The 16,124-nt window shown below is 42.4% G+C and overlaps 1 protein-coding gene across 2 annotated transcripts in view; it reads right to left on the bottom strand.

The window, feature by feature from the left end:
- DPP4 (dipeptidyl peptidase 4) overlaps positions 1–16,124 on the bottom strand; it is a 105,543-nt gene that overhangs the window by 18,663 nt on the left and 70,756 nt on the right. For both annotated transcript variants that reach the window (XM_045299455.1, XM_045299459.1), the window contains exons 14-22: positions 15,674–15,741; positions 14,752–14,805; positions 14,060–14,181; positions 12,421–12,468; positions 12,076–12,174; positions 9,756–9,825; positions 4,897–5,091; positions 2,209–2,263; positions 1,546–1,645 (exon numbers count right to left, since the gene is read on the bottom strand). In XM_045299455.1, the coding sequence (XP_045155390.1) occupies positions 1,546–1,645; positions 2,209–2,263; positions 4,897–5,091; positions 9,756–9,825; positions 12,076–12,174; positions 12,421–12,468; positions 14,060–14,181; positions 14,752–14,805; positions 15,674–15,741 (811 nt within the window). The remainder of the gene's footprint in view (positions 1–1,545; positions 1,646–2,208; positions 2,264–4,896; positions 5,092–9,755; positions 9,826–12,075; positions 12,175–12,420; positions 12,469–14,059; positions 14,182–14,751; positions 14,806–15,673; positions 15,742–16,124) is intronic.

The following is a 16,124-nucleotide window of genomic DNA, read 5'->3' as shown; positions in this document are numbered from 1 at the left end:
ACAACTGATGTATGTATGGATTGTGATAAGAGTTCTATGAGCCCCTAATAAAACGATTTTAAAAAATCCTTGTATGTAGCTCAGATCTTAACTATTCCCTTTCGTTGCTTATCAGAATAGCAGCAGTGTTTCTGTGGCTGTTCACGTTTGGGGTTTGTGTGCGTTGTTTTGCAGTGCTTTCTTTAGGCTGGGACAGATTTTAAAGCCAAAGGTCTCCATAGGGTTAGAATTAAGCACACCCTGCCCACTGCCATAGATTTGATTCCAACTCATAGCAACTCTACGTGTGGTTTCCCAGCTGCACCTCTTCTCTCAGAGAACAGTCGGTGGGTTTGAACTACAGCCTTAAAGTTAGCAATGCCAGGCTGCTCAAATGAGAATTAGGATATAAAGAATTTAAGAAGCACATTCATTCCAAGAATACCATTCATCCTGAAAATGTATAAGGGACATGAGAAGGGATCAGAAGAAGGCGTCTTGCTATCTACCTAGTCTTATATACTATTTACTTGTTCATCCAAAAAAGCAAAACAAACACAGCCAGCAAGTTGATGTCCCTTCATAGCGACCCTATAGGACAGGATAGATCTGCGCCCTGGAGTTTCCTAGACTTTAACTCTTTTCCAGGAGTAGACAGCCCTGTCTTTCTCCAGAGAACCGGCTGGCGGTTTTAGAACCGCTGACCTTGTCGGTTACAGCCCAGTGCATAACCACTATGCCACCAGGGCCCTTCCCTGCGGAATAAAGCCTGATATTTGTTTGAATGTTTGGTGCCTTAAAGACTAATGTTTTCTTAACGAAGAGGAGACTGCACTAAAGTGGCTGTTAACTCCTTTGAGGTAGTAGAAGAAAACAAACTCTTTTCACCTAGAATCCCCCTGCACTTGCTTTCCTCTTTCCACCCCAACCCCTGCCCATCACACACACACACACACACACGCACGCACGCACACACGCACACGCTGTAGTTGTTAAGCCAGTCCTGACTCTTGGCCACCCTGTGTGTGTCAGAGTGTCAGAGTGGAGCTGTGCTCCAGAGGGTTCTCAGTAGCGGGTTTGGGGCCCGTTAGGTCACTTCTGGGGTGCCTCCGGATGGACTCCAACCTAGTGAGCACCAGCGCAGCCCCTCCAGGCATTCCTTCTCCATCCAAAGCCCTACGACTCAGACCTTTGACCTCTACGGGAGGGGCAAGAGATACGTGCTTTCTCAAATGACGTTAATGTGGGAAGCTCAGCATTCAGATTTGAATAAAGAAAAAGCAGGTTTTATCTGCAGAGATGGAATTTGAGAGGCTATTTTGAAATTTATAAAAACAATCGATTCATAAGTAACTCCATATGTAGAGAACTTATATAATTAATATCACACAGTCTTTCACAGTAACCGTATAAAGGAGACCGTCTGAGAATGGGTACCCATCAAGGACTTACAAAATGAATCATCTTATTCACCGTGGGAACCCTGAAACTCAAAGGGGAATCGTTTGTCACTAGAATGTTAAGGCCAACACTCATGATCTGGGTAACCGGGTCGCCATTACGTACCATAGTATTCCCAGCGTGACACAGGAGCCACAGCAATTCCACACTTGAACACACCACTTCCGGATCCCAGCACCATGGAGGTTACGTACCCTCCATATGACTAAGGGACAGAAACAGTTATTTTTGTGGAGGTAAGGGAATAAGGACATATGGTAAGCAAGTCGCAGTTTCCATATTTCTCGCATCTTTATATACTGTGACTCTTTAGAGAAAGAACGCCTGTGAGACCAGTCTTAAATTGGCCTTAATTGAGCTGTTATCTAAAGACTGCACTTCAGTGGCCTGGTCCGCTTTAATACTAAAGGCAGGGGGAAATGCATGACCATGTTGCTCGTCGTGGTAACAAGGGGGTGGGGTGGGGGGGTGTGCATTTAAAGGAAGAAAGCAAACAAAAATGTTGCATCTTTACTGAGTGACTCAAGCAGAAGCAGTTTCCCTCCTTCCCCCTCCCCTCTATCCCAGTGAACAGAAGGGGAGGCCTATCTCAATAGAGTCTACAGAAGCACCACCTCCAGGTCTCCCCTTTGTTAAGTGGATCTTCGCTGACAAATGATCAACACAATGTTCTTCTCCAAATGCGCATGTACAAAAGATAAATCATCCAGCTCTGGGTTGTATTCATTAAGGAACCCACACAGATTCACCAGCCAAGCCACTACTCACCCAGCCCCAAATTGCAATCCGTTTCTCATCCACAAATCCCATTTTTGAGAATTGTCTACAAGACATGGAGGAAGTTCATGCATTAGTATGGAAAGGTTAGATAACTGCATGAAGATGAAGCCCTGTCATTTGTCCTTGACTTCATTTTATTATAAATGAAGACTAAACCCTGCAACAATCAATCAACACCTGAGATCAACATCTACAACGTCGCTATCTCTCATGTTAACTTAAGGCCTAGATGAACAAGGTCTTGTTGGGCATCCATAAAAATTTTGTCTCTGCCTATGTGTCTCTGTGTGCGTATGATTCACAGAAAACAAATGCTAGCAGGTTTGTTGTTTTTTTCTCTTCTTCACAGCTTTATATAAAAATTTGCAGCCCAGATGCACTTTTCTTTATGTAATTAAATTTAAATCTCTCCAGATGTTTTTCAGTTCAAGAGAGGCTGCCCCTGCTATGGAGAAATACAGGAGTATGGAGAACATCTGGGTAGGGCTTAGAATGTCTCTGGGCAGCCTACCTGAGAAGTTAACCACCCCTCTCTAAATAAGTCACTCTCCGCTTAGTGTTGATTAGTTAGCTCTGCACCACTCAACATAAAGCAATTTGTTCTTTGATGGATTAAAGAAAGTCTTAGCTGCTGCTAAACTGTGTTCAGAATGAAATCCCTGTAAAGAAATGAGCAAAATGTTTTTGCACAGCTATTTGTAACCTTACATCAAAAGGCAAATTGTTCACTGAATTGTACATCTAAAACTAGTTGAAATGGTAAATGTTTTGTTAGAGACAGGCAACCCAAATATATCTATAAACCTTAGGGACTTTTTCCTTACTCTGTCAAATGAGGCTTCATTTTGATGTATTGTGGAGCATGGAAGGGCTGTTGCTGAGGTTTTGCACTGACTGATATGTGACTTTGAAAGTCTTTCTGTTGTCAATGATCACCTGTGTTTTGGCTGCTCTGAGTTAAGCAATAACAGAGAAAAAAGTTAAAGTAAGTAGTTTTCCAAATAATCTTCTCAATGTAAACTTCTACAAACTAGGGAATACTGTAAATACAGAAATGTATACCAAATCCTAAGTGTACAATTGGATGCATCTTACAGGTGCATATCTTTGAAACCTGAATCAAGACTGAGTACATTACTGGCCCCCCAGGGGCCCCCCAGTCAGTTCCTCATTTATAAATGAATAAAAACCATCTTTTTCTTTTATTGGCTTCCATAAATATTTTGCCTCAATTTGTGTGTGTGTGTATGAATGGAGACAAATAATCACTACTCATTCTGATATTTATCAGAAGTCACTTCTATTCTGATTAGATCTTCTTCTTTTTTTTAAATCTTGCAAAATGTACACTTTTGTGTCCAGCCTCTCTTCCTCAGCAGTCTTCTCATGGGATCCATCCACGTGGTGGTGCAGAGTTCATGTTTGTTGCTGAAATCGTATTTCATTTTGTAAATAGACACATCTCGCTAGCCTTTTAACCGGAGCTGCTTATTAGGCTCCAGAATTCTCTGATCTGGGGGATTGAGTTGCTCAGATTCCAGAGGCCGTGTAACCATATCCCATTTCTCCCATCACAGTCCGAATAAGCAAACCTACTTGTTTATAATATCACATGACAGTCTTGAACAAATTTCTCCTCTCTCCAATCTAACTCTCTTCCTCCTTTTATTACTAAGGAAAATAGGCAATTATTAACTTTGTTATGAGACTTTCATCCATTCAGGGATACTCAAGAAATGATTGGTCTTTTCTTTGTTGTTCCTTTTCGCAAAGATATTTTCCTACTCACTTAATTACTTATGAACATTTCTGCATTTCTTAGTTTTTCATTTATCAACATTATTGTTAACCTCCCCACTTACTGTTTTCCATATATTGTGGAACCTCCAAGATGAGATTCCCATTTACCAGCCACATGCAATGGACTGTAAGCTTTTGGATCCAAATCCTGTCTGACAGGGCAGGTCACCTACCCAAAGAACCTTCACTTTGCACTGAAACCTGGAGGGAGGAGCACCTCCCCTCCGCCAGCTGCTGCGACGCTTCCATGAGCTGCTGGGCAGCTTTGATAAGAAGGCAGGTAAAACATATCCCAGTGTAGGCTCAATACATGATAACCAACATTCATGATAAAAATCTCTCTTAAGCTCAGTCACATCTATGTGTACTCCCATAACTGGAAAGCATAAGATCAGATGTCATTCATGCTCAATGAAGCCCTGTCCTTATGACGGACGGTGATGGGGCTCCACATCACCTTTCCCAAGCTGTATAAACCACTCCTTAGACCCCAAAGCTGTCCCTCTCCTACTCCTCCTGAACGAAAAGGAGGGGCTTGCTTGTTGGGCTAGATGCTTACTCAGGGGTACATTTATCTTCCGGTTCATCCACATGTGTTAGATGAATTTGGAGTCTGTTCTTAGATGACAGGAGGACATGGTTACTACTTTTCTAGACTCCCACAGAGAGGGATTTGGGATGTGATTTTTAAAAAACTTTCCATTAATCTGTAATCATACAGATTTATTTCTAAATAACATCCACTAAAAATTCACCCCAACGATGAAAGGTTACAAGTTCATCTGAGGGCAATCCAAATTCTTTATAGTTTATAATGTTAACATATAAATTGGAAAAAAATCCAACCACTTTTGAATCCATCTCCTCATAACTCACCTGGCTGCTTCAATTTGATCTTCCACTTCAAATGTTCCCAGTCTTCTGTTTATTGCGTGCATGATATTATCTCCTTGGTAACCACTTCCTCTGCCATCAACACTAGCTACTATAATGTTTTCTGTGCTTGCAAGGTAAGTAGCCCAGTTGAGTCTGAAGGCGGTGTCTGCTTTTTGACTACAGGGGCCTGCATATCTGTGAAAGAGATCAGATTGTCAGCACTCCTAGTACTTCACCAAATGCAGAGTACTCCCATTCCACTTCCCTGTGGACAAGAGATATGCATCTTTCTGGATCATGAGGCTGACATTATGCCAGCCAGCAGGATATCAGGAATGGATCCCCTGAAACCTGGCAGCTGTCCTGTCTCTAATGCAGCTGTACCACAAGTGGGTGGCTTCAGGAAACAGAAGCTAATTTTTTTTTATGATCCTTAATTTTGTTCTATTTTTGTCTCCCATTCTGTCCAGGACTGTGGTCCCAAGCAAAATGGTTGGCAGTGGTAGCTGAGTACCATCTAGTTCTTGTGGTCTCTACGTAGCGGAGGCTATAATTCACATCACTCATTAATCCTTTGAACTGATTGTTCCCTTCCGTTGTAGTGTTCTTCCACCTTCTTTACCCCACTTAGGGAGAGACCATTAATTGTGTTTGAGATGGCCACTTGCTAGCCTTTGAAGTCCTGGTCACGCTCATCAAAGTAGGATACAGAAAACTATCGGTGGGTCCTGCAAGGCCAGTTGAAGTCATTGTTCCCCAGGACTGTGGCCCTTCCACTCACTCACATGCGTCAAGTCCATTCGGACTCATAGCAACCCTTTCGGGACAGAACTGAACCGCACCCAGATTTCCTCCGAGGCTGTCCCACGTCACCGCAACAGACTGCCTCGGCTTTCTCCCACGGAATGGCTAGTGGAGCCAAATCATCCTTCTCACACTTCACAGGCCCCTGCTTAAACCACCACACTACCAGGACGCCTGCCTGTGGCCCTAAACACCCTTCAAATCTGGAACTAAACCCCGATAAGGCCAAAAGGGCCGCCTGTCCTCTAAAGTAACGCTCAGAAGTAGAAGGGGCAGGAAAGAAGGACACATAGATACACGGAATGCAGCGTTTGCTGCAAGTCTGCCGAGGACACCGCAGCGAATGTCACAAAGCAAACCGGGGAGGCGTTCTGTTGCCTCTCAGCAACTGGAAAGGTCAAGTGACACAAGCAGCTGATTCAGGTAGGGGGAGGGACCGAGGCTGCAGGAAACGGTGCTGGGGCAGCCTGGTGGCCCAGCGGGCAAGCATGGTCAGGATAGAGGGCAAAGTCGAACTGGAGATCTTTCCCTGGAGAAAACGTAAACCACGCGAAGGCTCCCTTGGAAGGAGCACAGACAGGCTGAGACCTACTGAGGAAAAGATCTGATGCTTCGACTATTTGATTTCAACAGATCCTAAAGAAAAAATCGGAGAGACTAAAATGTTGTTGGGTACAGTGATGAGAGAAGCTGCCTTTTTCCTCGGTGAGGCCAAGTTCACAGCTGGGGGCTTGAGCAGCAGTTATCCAGAATGTGAATGAAGCCCAAGTCAAGATTCTGTGAAAAGAAGATACTCCAGCAGGTGTTACTTGGCCAGCGTTGAAAGATGCCACGAAGGAAGTGACAGTTGTGAACTGGCTGGTGTAGCCAGGGGGGGGTGGGGTGGGGGTACACTTGGCTAAGCCCCATAGCAGTGGAACTACAGGTAAAACTACCCCCCCCACCTCCAGACTTTCTTTGCTACTTTGATTGAAGCATTAAGATAACAAATGGGGGTGTAAATTCCCATTAGCATGTCATCAGCCCCTGAATTGAGCAAATTCTGCTTACATCATCACTGAGCTGAACGAGAGGGGGTGGGGGGAGAGAGACCGGAGGTTAAAGAAAATACAGAAGAAAAAGATCCTCCAGGAAAAATCCAGGAAGACCTTGGAGCAGAGCAACTAGAAAGGGAAAGGCGTCCACTTCAGCCATCTGAAGGTGGAAAGAAGGGTAAGGAGCCTCTGTTCGGGTTTTTGTGGGGTTTTTTGGCCTAAGAATATCATTGGTTGTAAAATTTCCCTGGGTGGTCATTTCCTGGGGTTACCTCCTGAGCATCAAAATTCAACAAGTGATATCAGAGATTTGTAGAACCTACTAAGACATTTGTAGGATTTACCACAGAGAAGTGTTCCCTATTTTGTTGACACTGGTGTGCCAAGCCATCTGCTTACCAACGTAATGAGGAAGAATCACCTTAGGAAACATCAGTGGTCTCACAGCAAATCACTACACACATGGCGTTCCCATGTACTTGCAAACCTAAGCATGATTGCCTGAGATTGCTGCAGCTGGCCTGTGTTCTCGCCACGTTTTGTGACTATTCCCACTTACTTTCCCTTTAGCCACAGGTCTCTGTCCTGTCTGTCACGAGAGTAGTCCTGTTCATTTAAATGTGACTATTGTAGAGTAGTAGGTTGTGTAGGGCTGCTAACGACAAAGTCAGTGATTCAAACCCAGCAGATGCTCAATGGGAGAAAAATGAGGTTGCCTGCTCCCATAGAGATTGACAGCCTCGGAAACCTACATGGGCAGTTCTACTTTGTCCTATAGGGTGACTATGAGTTGGAATCAACTTGATGGCGGTGAGTCTGGCTTTTGGTTTTTATGGTTATGCAAATTAAGATGAATTTTTTTTTCATAATTAAAAGAGAGAAAAAGAAATAGAGTCTATTGGGAAATAGGCCTGTTGCTGTGCGATCGAGTGAGTAGTTCTCATGTTTGGGTCTGCAATCTGCACAGGCGACCACGGCAGAGCCCGCCATCCCTTTCTGGTCCTCCCGGTGTTCCGCTGCTTAGTCCAGAGCGGCTCCCTGCAGCTGGGTGAGAGGTTACTGATCTGCGACGTGAAACAGCACGCTATAAATTGCTGATGGAAACTGAACTGCTCTACAAAGGTCCACCCTGTTGACAATGTATTAAACGTGTTGTGTGTTTAAAGAAAAGAAACAGAGAGGGACTTCCTCAAGCTCATCGCCCTCTCATTTGAATGTGTCATGTTCGAGTCATCCACAGACAGGAGTCTGGCCCCAGAGCTCCCCCAGCCCCCCATCTCCCCTAAGTGTCAGCTCACTCCCTCCCACCCAGGCTCCACAGTTCCTTCCCGCATGCCTTTGCTATTGTTTTCCTCCTTTTCCTGAACAACACCCACCGAGACCCCCTGCCGTCAATTCAAGATCATTCTTAAATCATAAACCAAAAATGCCCCCTGAAGTCTTCTTAAAACCCAACAACAGCTTAGCTTAACTAGTTTTTTTTAAAGGCAGCCTTGAGATTTATGCTTATTTGGGACCCAATTGACAACTGCTTAGAGAGAATCAACTCCAAAGATCAGAGAGAAGCGGTAGGAGGCAATGGACTTGTGTATCCAGGCAGCCACAAGACTCAAAAGGAGCGTGGGAAACGGTGGCACAACTTGACGACTGTCATCAAGGTCACTGCATTCCATTTTCTTAAGTTGGTGCATATTTTTGCTTTATGTTTTCAACAGCAAAAAATATATATTTATTTTAAAGAGGACAATAACTGAATAGAAATAGACCCACATGTTACTATGTTTCTTATACTTTTCTAATGAAGAGCGGGTCCTAATAATTACTTATTGAAGAGCAAAAAGAGAAATATTACTCTTTTCCTAAGGACACTTTAAAAATATATATCAGGGCTAAAACATAGAGTAAATTCTCAAATTTACTTTACCCAGTCTATGCTGACTCAAAGTGACTTCATGGTACAAACTCTCCCTGTGAGTTTCCAAGACTAATTGTTAATGGGTGTAGAAAGTCCTGTCTTTCTTCCTCAGGGAAGGTGGTGGTTTTGAACTGCTGAGCTTGTGGGTCGGCTTAACTTTTAACCACTATGCCACCAGGGCAAATTAACATCACTATAAACAGTACTAGGTTATCTTAATAAAAATCAAATGGCTCATCAGGGAGTTTATAGTATCCATCTTTACCATTGAGATTTTATGTTCAGTTTTTAAGGAATCAAGATTATAGTGGAGGGAAATTGTGTGGGACACTAATACCTCTGTCTTCTCTCTTGCTAGTGACAACAGACAAGTGATGTATCTGAGTACAGTCTCCCATGTGAATGAACGGAGAACTATTGGTGAGACACCTGGCACAGGGAAGTCACCCAGAACACTTGTTCGTTTCCTTGTATTTTAATAAAGGAAATGGGACAAGCTCAAACAGGAAATGTGACAATGTGGCATTATGGGCGAGGCTAGGACAGCTTTTAAAGGATCCCATCAAAACGTATTGGTAGTCATTAAAATAAATATCTTCCAGTGCTGCTATATTTTAAAGATCACACAAATTCTCATTAACTGTTTCAAAGACTGTGATTTCAGCATTTTTTGGAACTTGACCAAAAAGAGGAAGAGAACATACCAGTCAGTGGTATTTGAGAAAGCAGAAGAAATAGTGGACGAATGAATCAAAGGGAAACGTTGGGGCAAGTTGGAGGGGTAAGGAAATCGTCAAGGCTGTTAGAGCATCTTTTGCTTGTTAAATTGTCTAGGACTTAAACATTTTTCTTTGGAAACTGCCTTAGGAGTTCAAGGAGAGAAAACAAAACGTACATGCCGTATTTGATGGGAGAATACGTACTGGAAGGAAACACTGGCTGGCATTTGGAGAGCAAAATAGAAAGAGATGGCAGTGAAATTGCCTTACAACAATTCAGACAGAAAGAAAGGATGCATTTTTGGCTCTATTTTTCAGTAACCAGCTCTGGGGAAAAGAGCATATAATGGCAAACTTTGAAACCATCCACTTCTCTTAAATACTTACACGTCTATTAGTAGAGGATATTTCTTGGATTCATCAAAATGGGGAGGCAAGATCATCTGATACCAAGCTTCTAAACAAACAGAAAGATTAATTAGCAGAGGAAAGAGTAGTTATTAGAACACAATTTTCTTTCTTTTTTCTGTCAGTGATAAGCCGTATCTGGAGTTTAATAACATACTAAATAAGAATAGAAAAACAGAAATGAACTGTTTAGATCCTGAATGCTTTTAGGATATAAAAAGATTCTCTCCCACATTAAGAAACTAGTTAGAATTAAAACAATAAACAATAAAGTCTCTTTAATACACCTATTAAAGACACTGATGCATTGTAAAATAAAAGTGGATCTTCAAATATCTGAAGTTTTGTTTTCATAGCCCTGTTTGTTGGCATCTGCTCTACTTATCTAGTTTGTTTATGGCTTAAGTTCTAAGTTTTCCTCTTCTTGAATTTCCTTGAAGCTGTTTAGGATTTTTCAGTTAAAATTCGGATTTAATAACATTCTTGTTATTGTATTGCGACCCCATTTTTAGCTCTGTGTTTTGCAGGAAGCAATCAGGTCTACCCGAAGTAAACTCTTGCAGGTATTCTGCACCATCTCTGCAGATCCATTTAATTCTCTGTGGTTTCTTTTGACATCAGTGAAGTAATATTTGTTCCTTAATAAATGAATCTGCTTCCCTGTCTCCAAAATTCAGGTGTCAGTTAAAACTAATCTTGTACTTTTTTCTTTAATGCGAGTTCCTGTTTATCTTAATAAGATTACCTTCTAAATCAATAGCTTCTACCTGTTGGAAAATAAGGCTCTTCTTTAGAGCTGCTTCTTCATACATCACTCTTCATTTTTGTTTTTGCTGTTTTACAATTATTTTAGTTTAGGAGAAATTAAAAGTTTTGGAGTAGAATCTTCAGCCAGATAGCATCCGCCTCAATTGGTATTTGGCAGGCAATTTTCATACCTTCTGATTTAAGGTGCTTGTAACCTACTGCCTTCGATTCCAACTCTAATAAAAGCATCACGAATGTAAGTCTCCATCATCATTTCAATAGTATGACAAACCAGCAGTAATTGATCCTGAATGTTTTGCTTTTGCCTTACTGAATAGGCATTCGTTGAATAGACGATATTGTACTTCTACCTTGTTGAGGGTATGGATTCTTTTTCTCAAAGTCCTTCCTTCCTGCTCCCTCCACCCCCCTACCCCCACCCTCCCATCTCCCACCCACCCCCACCCCCACCCTCTCTTCAGGGCTTCATTTGCCAGTTTTTGAAATGCTATAACCCCTACCAACTGGACTCCCCTCCCCCACCGCTCCAACCTACTCTCTTTAGCACATTATCCCTCTGATCCAGAAGACCCTGAGTCTTCTGGATCTCCTGTGTACCCAGTGAAATCAAATGTCACCTCTTGGCTTGTAATACATTCAGCACCAGAATGTTCCTGTTAGCTGTCCCCAAACTCAGAGCGCTTGCCACTCTAGAGTGGGCCAAAAGCAACGAGGGGCTCATTCCAAATGCAGATGCCCGGGCCTGCTCTGATCTGAATGTTCATGTCCACAAGGTCGCGGGTGAGTCAAATACACATTCAAGTCTAAGATGCTCCAGAAACCGACTCAGTGATTTTCTTCTCATTTCATACTGGGGCAGTTGAGTTTGGTTTTTATTTTACATTTTAAAGTGAACTAAATCTATGCTGTTTTAAAATAGAGAGAGATAGGTAGATATAGAGAGATAGATTCCTGATAGATTTTCCACCCATATATTGTTATTCCTGCTGGGAGAGAAAGACAAAGAAACAAATAAGGTTTCCCACTCAAAAGAATTAATTGTTTGTGAAGTCACTAAATAAACTATGGTTAGGCCACAAGACCAGGGACAGGCTAATTACAGGGAGGGTATTTTAGAAAAAGTCAAGATTTCTGTAGTGAGACTAAAGTTTCAACCTTTTATAGCTGTTCCTAATGCTTTCAATGCTATTATCTCACAGACTTTTCAATCTCCTGGGGTCCAGGGTGAAGCATAATAGGGTATCCTTAAGGTTGCTGCACAAGTGACAATTACAGCAGTTACCAGTATGATCCACCTGCACTAGCGCTAACATAGTGTTCAAGGATACCTTTTCTCTTGGCAAACACATTCTATATAGAATGTTATCCTCTGTTCAAGGAAAGGAATGCGAAATAAGTAGTTCTTGTAATAGAACATTTATTTCCTGGCCACCCTCTAAATGGGATTTGTATCTAACATGAGATGCAAATTTAAAGATGAAATGATCATATTTAGTTATATTTATTGCTGTTTAAGTCTTGTTGAACTTACTCATTCCATTCATCTGAAGATAGTCCAGTTTCTTTGTGGGCATCTGCACATCCTTTAGCAATTCACCCAGAGCGGAGTTGTTTTCCAGGACTCTCAGTGCTAGTTAAACATAGGGGACAGCAGAAATGTGTCACAAGGTGAAGAATTTAGGCTGTGCAACGCAACACTGAACGCACCTGTCTGTCACTGACCAGATGACACATCTTTCGGTCCACAAGCCCTGAGTTCAAGTCAGGGTGTATGTTAAGAGATTCAAAAGCCAAGGGAAATCGTATTATGCTAAGTGTGGTGCTCCCAATCACCTCTGTTCCTAAAACCAAATGAAGGTGATCAATGATCAATTACCTCTGTCATTGCTGCTGCTGTGCAGAGTATACAAGGGCAGACCAGGGCCTGTTAAAATAATCCGGGAAAAAGGTAGTTTAGGTGAATATTACATACAAAAAGAGAGAGCATACATTCCTTTTCAAAAATATCATTTGTAACCATTGAACTTTGATAGAACACAAAATAAATATCATAGTGGCTAAGGAAGTCAAAAACTGCTGGCTGTTATTATGACTGCAATTTTTTACTCCCCTTTCCTTACAATAACTGTAATTTAAGTTTAAGAAGTATTGCAGGAAAGGAGTCTAGGGAAGGAGCAGCCTCACCTCTGGGCCTTCTATGATCTAAGTCTTTGGTCCCTCCTGCACCCATCCTTCCCGCTCTTTCTACCCAGCTCGGCAGAGCTTGTCAGCTCTCTCAGGCCCCGCCCCTTCAGGGCGGAGCTCCGGACTTCCACCTGGGTTGGGGTGGGTTTCCTTCCTTCGTGCTGCCCAGTCCAAGCTGAGCTCCCATCTGACTGGCATGAGAGATTCCTTTCGGGCATGCCAAAGTGTTTTTCCGACAAGCACATCTCTTCACCATTTATCCGAACTGTGATAGTTGCAGTGGTGAAGGTAATGGAATTTTGTGCGCTGTTCGATTTTGATTAGCATTTGTCCACTAATTAATCTTCACCCTTGATCAGAACCATAGTAAAGGTGCCACACAGACCTGGGTTTGAATCCTGGTTTCACTGTGCGTGACTTTGGACAAAATCATCTAAACTTCAATATGCAAAGTGGGGATAATGACGTCTACTTTATAGTTGTTAAAAGGTAACACGAGAATAAGTATAAAGCTGTCAGCGCGGGCATACACAAATGTGCGCTGACAGCACAGTATCTAGTGTAACATACTTGCATGTAAGTGCTAACTACAAATAGCCATAGTAAAGAATTGTAGGGGAAAAGTCAGATTAATTGGCTTGGAGATCCGTTTTGGCAATTGTCAGCTCTTTCCAGAATATGCAGTCTCTCTCTCCCATTTTGAGAATTATTCTAGTACGAGAGCCCTCTGAATCGTGCTCTGCGGCTTAGTAGCTGTGCAGTCTGACATAAGTCTCTTTCTCTCGCCTTATGCAGCTTCCCCCACGTATGAGAGAAATAACATCAAAAACTCAGAAAAGGGAGCAGTGCATGTAATAGGGGACAGGTACCACCCACGTGCATTTTTTTCACATTCAACAGGCAGTGAGCAAAATGATAACAAAAATAGCCACAATATGAGTGTATGTATACAGGGAGGCAGTACCTCCGTATCTATGTAAGTTCCGGAGTGCATGTGTTCTCAGTGCCATGCCAGGATTTGGGTTCAGACTGGAGAGGAAGGGTGCTCAAACATACAGGTAGGAGTGCAGGGAAGGGGACTTGCACAATCTCAAGAGCTCGTCAAATTCAAAAGGAGAAAATTTGGGGGCAGGGGGGGGGCGGTGTTTCTCAAGGTGGAAACAGGAAAGGAAACCTCGGAGATGGCCGAGGCAAGGAAAGAAGCGTGTCCCGAGAGAGGAGGAAGGATGTCTTGGCCAATACAAGGGGAAGGGGTGAAAGGAGAGAGCCACTGCAGACAGACACGGTGCCCCAGCTGCAGCTGCCCACCTTTCCAGTCAGTTCAGACTTACCGGAGCATCTTAGCTGATAATACTTGGTCTCTTTACTAAAAGACACAGAAAAGTATTGGCACTTGTCTGTATCCAGCTCACAGGTAATGCACTTCACGTTGTTCGTGTTGTTCAGTTGGATTCTGTAAAGCCCAAGGAAGAAATTAAGTACATGATGACAGAATAGTGACAGGAAGGGATTGAATAACGGTGCTCAGGCTTCAAAGGTTTCTGAATGCTAAAACGATCCTGAAAAACATCTTGTTTCTTAATGTGAAAAGAAAAGGAAACGCTGCGATAGGGTTAATTGTGACTCACAGAGACCCCCTAGGACAGAGTAGAACTGTTCCATAAGATTTCTGGTTCTGTAAAGCTCCACAGACAGACTGCCTCACCTTTCTTCCATGGAGTGGCTGGTATATTCAAACCACCCACCTTTCGGCTAGCCTCGTGATGCTTAACCCACTGTGACACCAGGGGCTTTTGATGCAAAAGACATACTTGATTAATTTGTAACGACCTGAAGTGTCTCATTGTTTGGCAGTCTCACAAACCATCCCATGTGGCATCCTCTTTTGTGTGGATGTGCAGACTGGCTTCTAAAGTGATGAAAGCATTCTAGAGCAGTCCCAGGGTTAGGAATATTTGGACACAGAAATGAATTCATCAGCTAAAACCACCCCAGTCAACAACATCATAGGTAGAGCTCTTACTTATACAGATTTCTTCCTCCTGGCATTCCTTTATGTTCATTGCTAATGTAGTATCTGAGAAGAAAGCAAATATAATGTATATTAATTATGTTTTCTGAAAAGTCAGACGCATTCATTTAACTCAACATCAAGCATTAGCGCACCTGAGACATATGCCCTACATTTATCCTTGAATCCCTCCAGCCCCACTTCCTAAAACTGAAAATGATGTTCTATATCAGTTCTAAATAAGGGACTTTTTGTCTTGACAGGCTAAAATATATGGATATAGGCGTTTCTTCCTTAATTAGCAGGACAAAAACTCAGAGTCTTTTGTACAAAAAATATGACTAGACAACGAATCTGAAATGGCCATTCCCTTTTCTGTGCTAGTACAAACTCCTCAAGGGCAAAAGCCTGCTTTTCTTGCCAGTGGAAGTGCTACATTTGAAGAGGCCTCTAAGAACTACTAGGGACAATGGCAAAAAAATTCTCCCAGAGTGAAACCAAAAAAAAAATCATGACAGTGTCTCAAATTCTAATTAAAACAACAACATTGACTAATGTAGTTGAAAGACTCTGCAAAAAAAGTGTCCTTTCTCAAAGGACGAGGCCCAGATATGGACAGACACACAGCCCTCCCGAGACCTCCAAGAAGGCGAACAAAAGGCCTCCCAAGCCGAGTTCCACATTCCAGGAAAAGGGGCGACAGTGTAAAGCAGGTAAGAGCAAGAGGTAGAGCTTATGTGGCATGGTATCAAGTCTGCAAAGCATATGTGAAAATCATTAAGCCTGCCGTATGTTAAAGAGAAAAAAAGTACTGAACACGTTCCAAAGAGACTAATGTTTATTTGTAGGCGATTTCCGCCCTCCCCCATTTCTGAGCAGAGAGGGCTTGATTATGACAAGAGGTTTACATTCCGTGGAGTATTGGAACACTCACAGGTATTCGTTGGTAAGAGCTTCAATGCTGATGACTTCCCAGGCTCCTGTTGTAATAAAAGTGCAGCCCTGTCGGGGTGTTTAAAAAAAAGAAATTTATTAGACTGCGTCTCCCAGGGAAGTTGAGTGGACAGATAAAAAATTCTTTATAAGTAGATTTTGCTATTAAATGACAAAATTTCTTCCCTGCCTTTTAAAATACTGATGGTGGCCTTTTCTTTCTTTCTCATTATTTGCATTTTATCTCTATATAATTATTATTTTATCCTTACCACTTTATTTTGTTTTTATTTTTCCCTTTGTTTAGGATGGGTTTTCCAGTTTGGGAAGCACAGAAGGAGTACAGTGAACCCTCATTTATCGCGGTTAATCGGTTCTAGACCCTACCGTGATAAATGAAATTCCGCGAAGTAGGATTCCTTATTTGTAAATCAAATATTTTCGTAGTTAGA

The sequence above is a fragment of the Echinops telfairi genome, unplaced genomic scaffold, assembly GCF_000313985.2.
Source record: "Echinops telfairi isolate 266 unplaced genomic scaffold, ASM31398v2 ScPeMD7_4;HRSCAF=17, whole genome shotgun sequence".
Lineage (NCBI taxonomy): Eukaryota > Metazoa > Chordata > Mammalia > Afrosoricida > Tenrecidae > Echinops > Echinops telfairi.
This window is presented reverse-complemented; position numbering and strand designations above follow the sequence as displayed.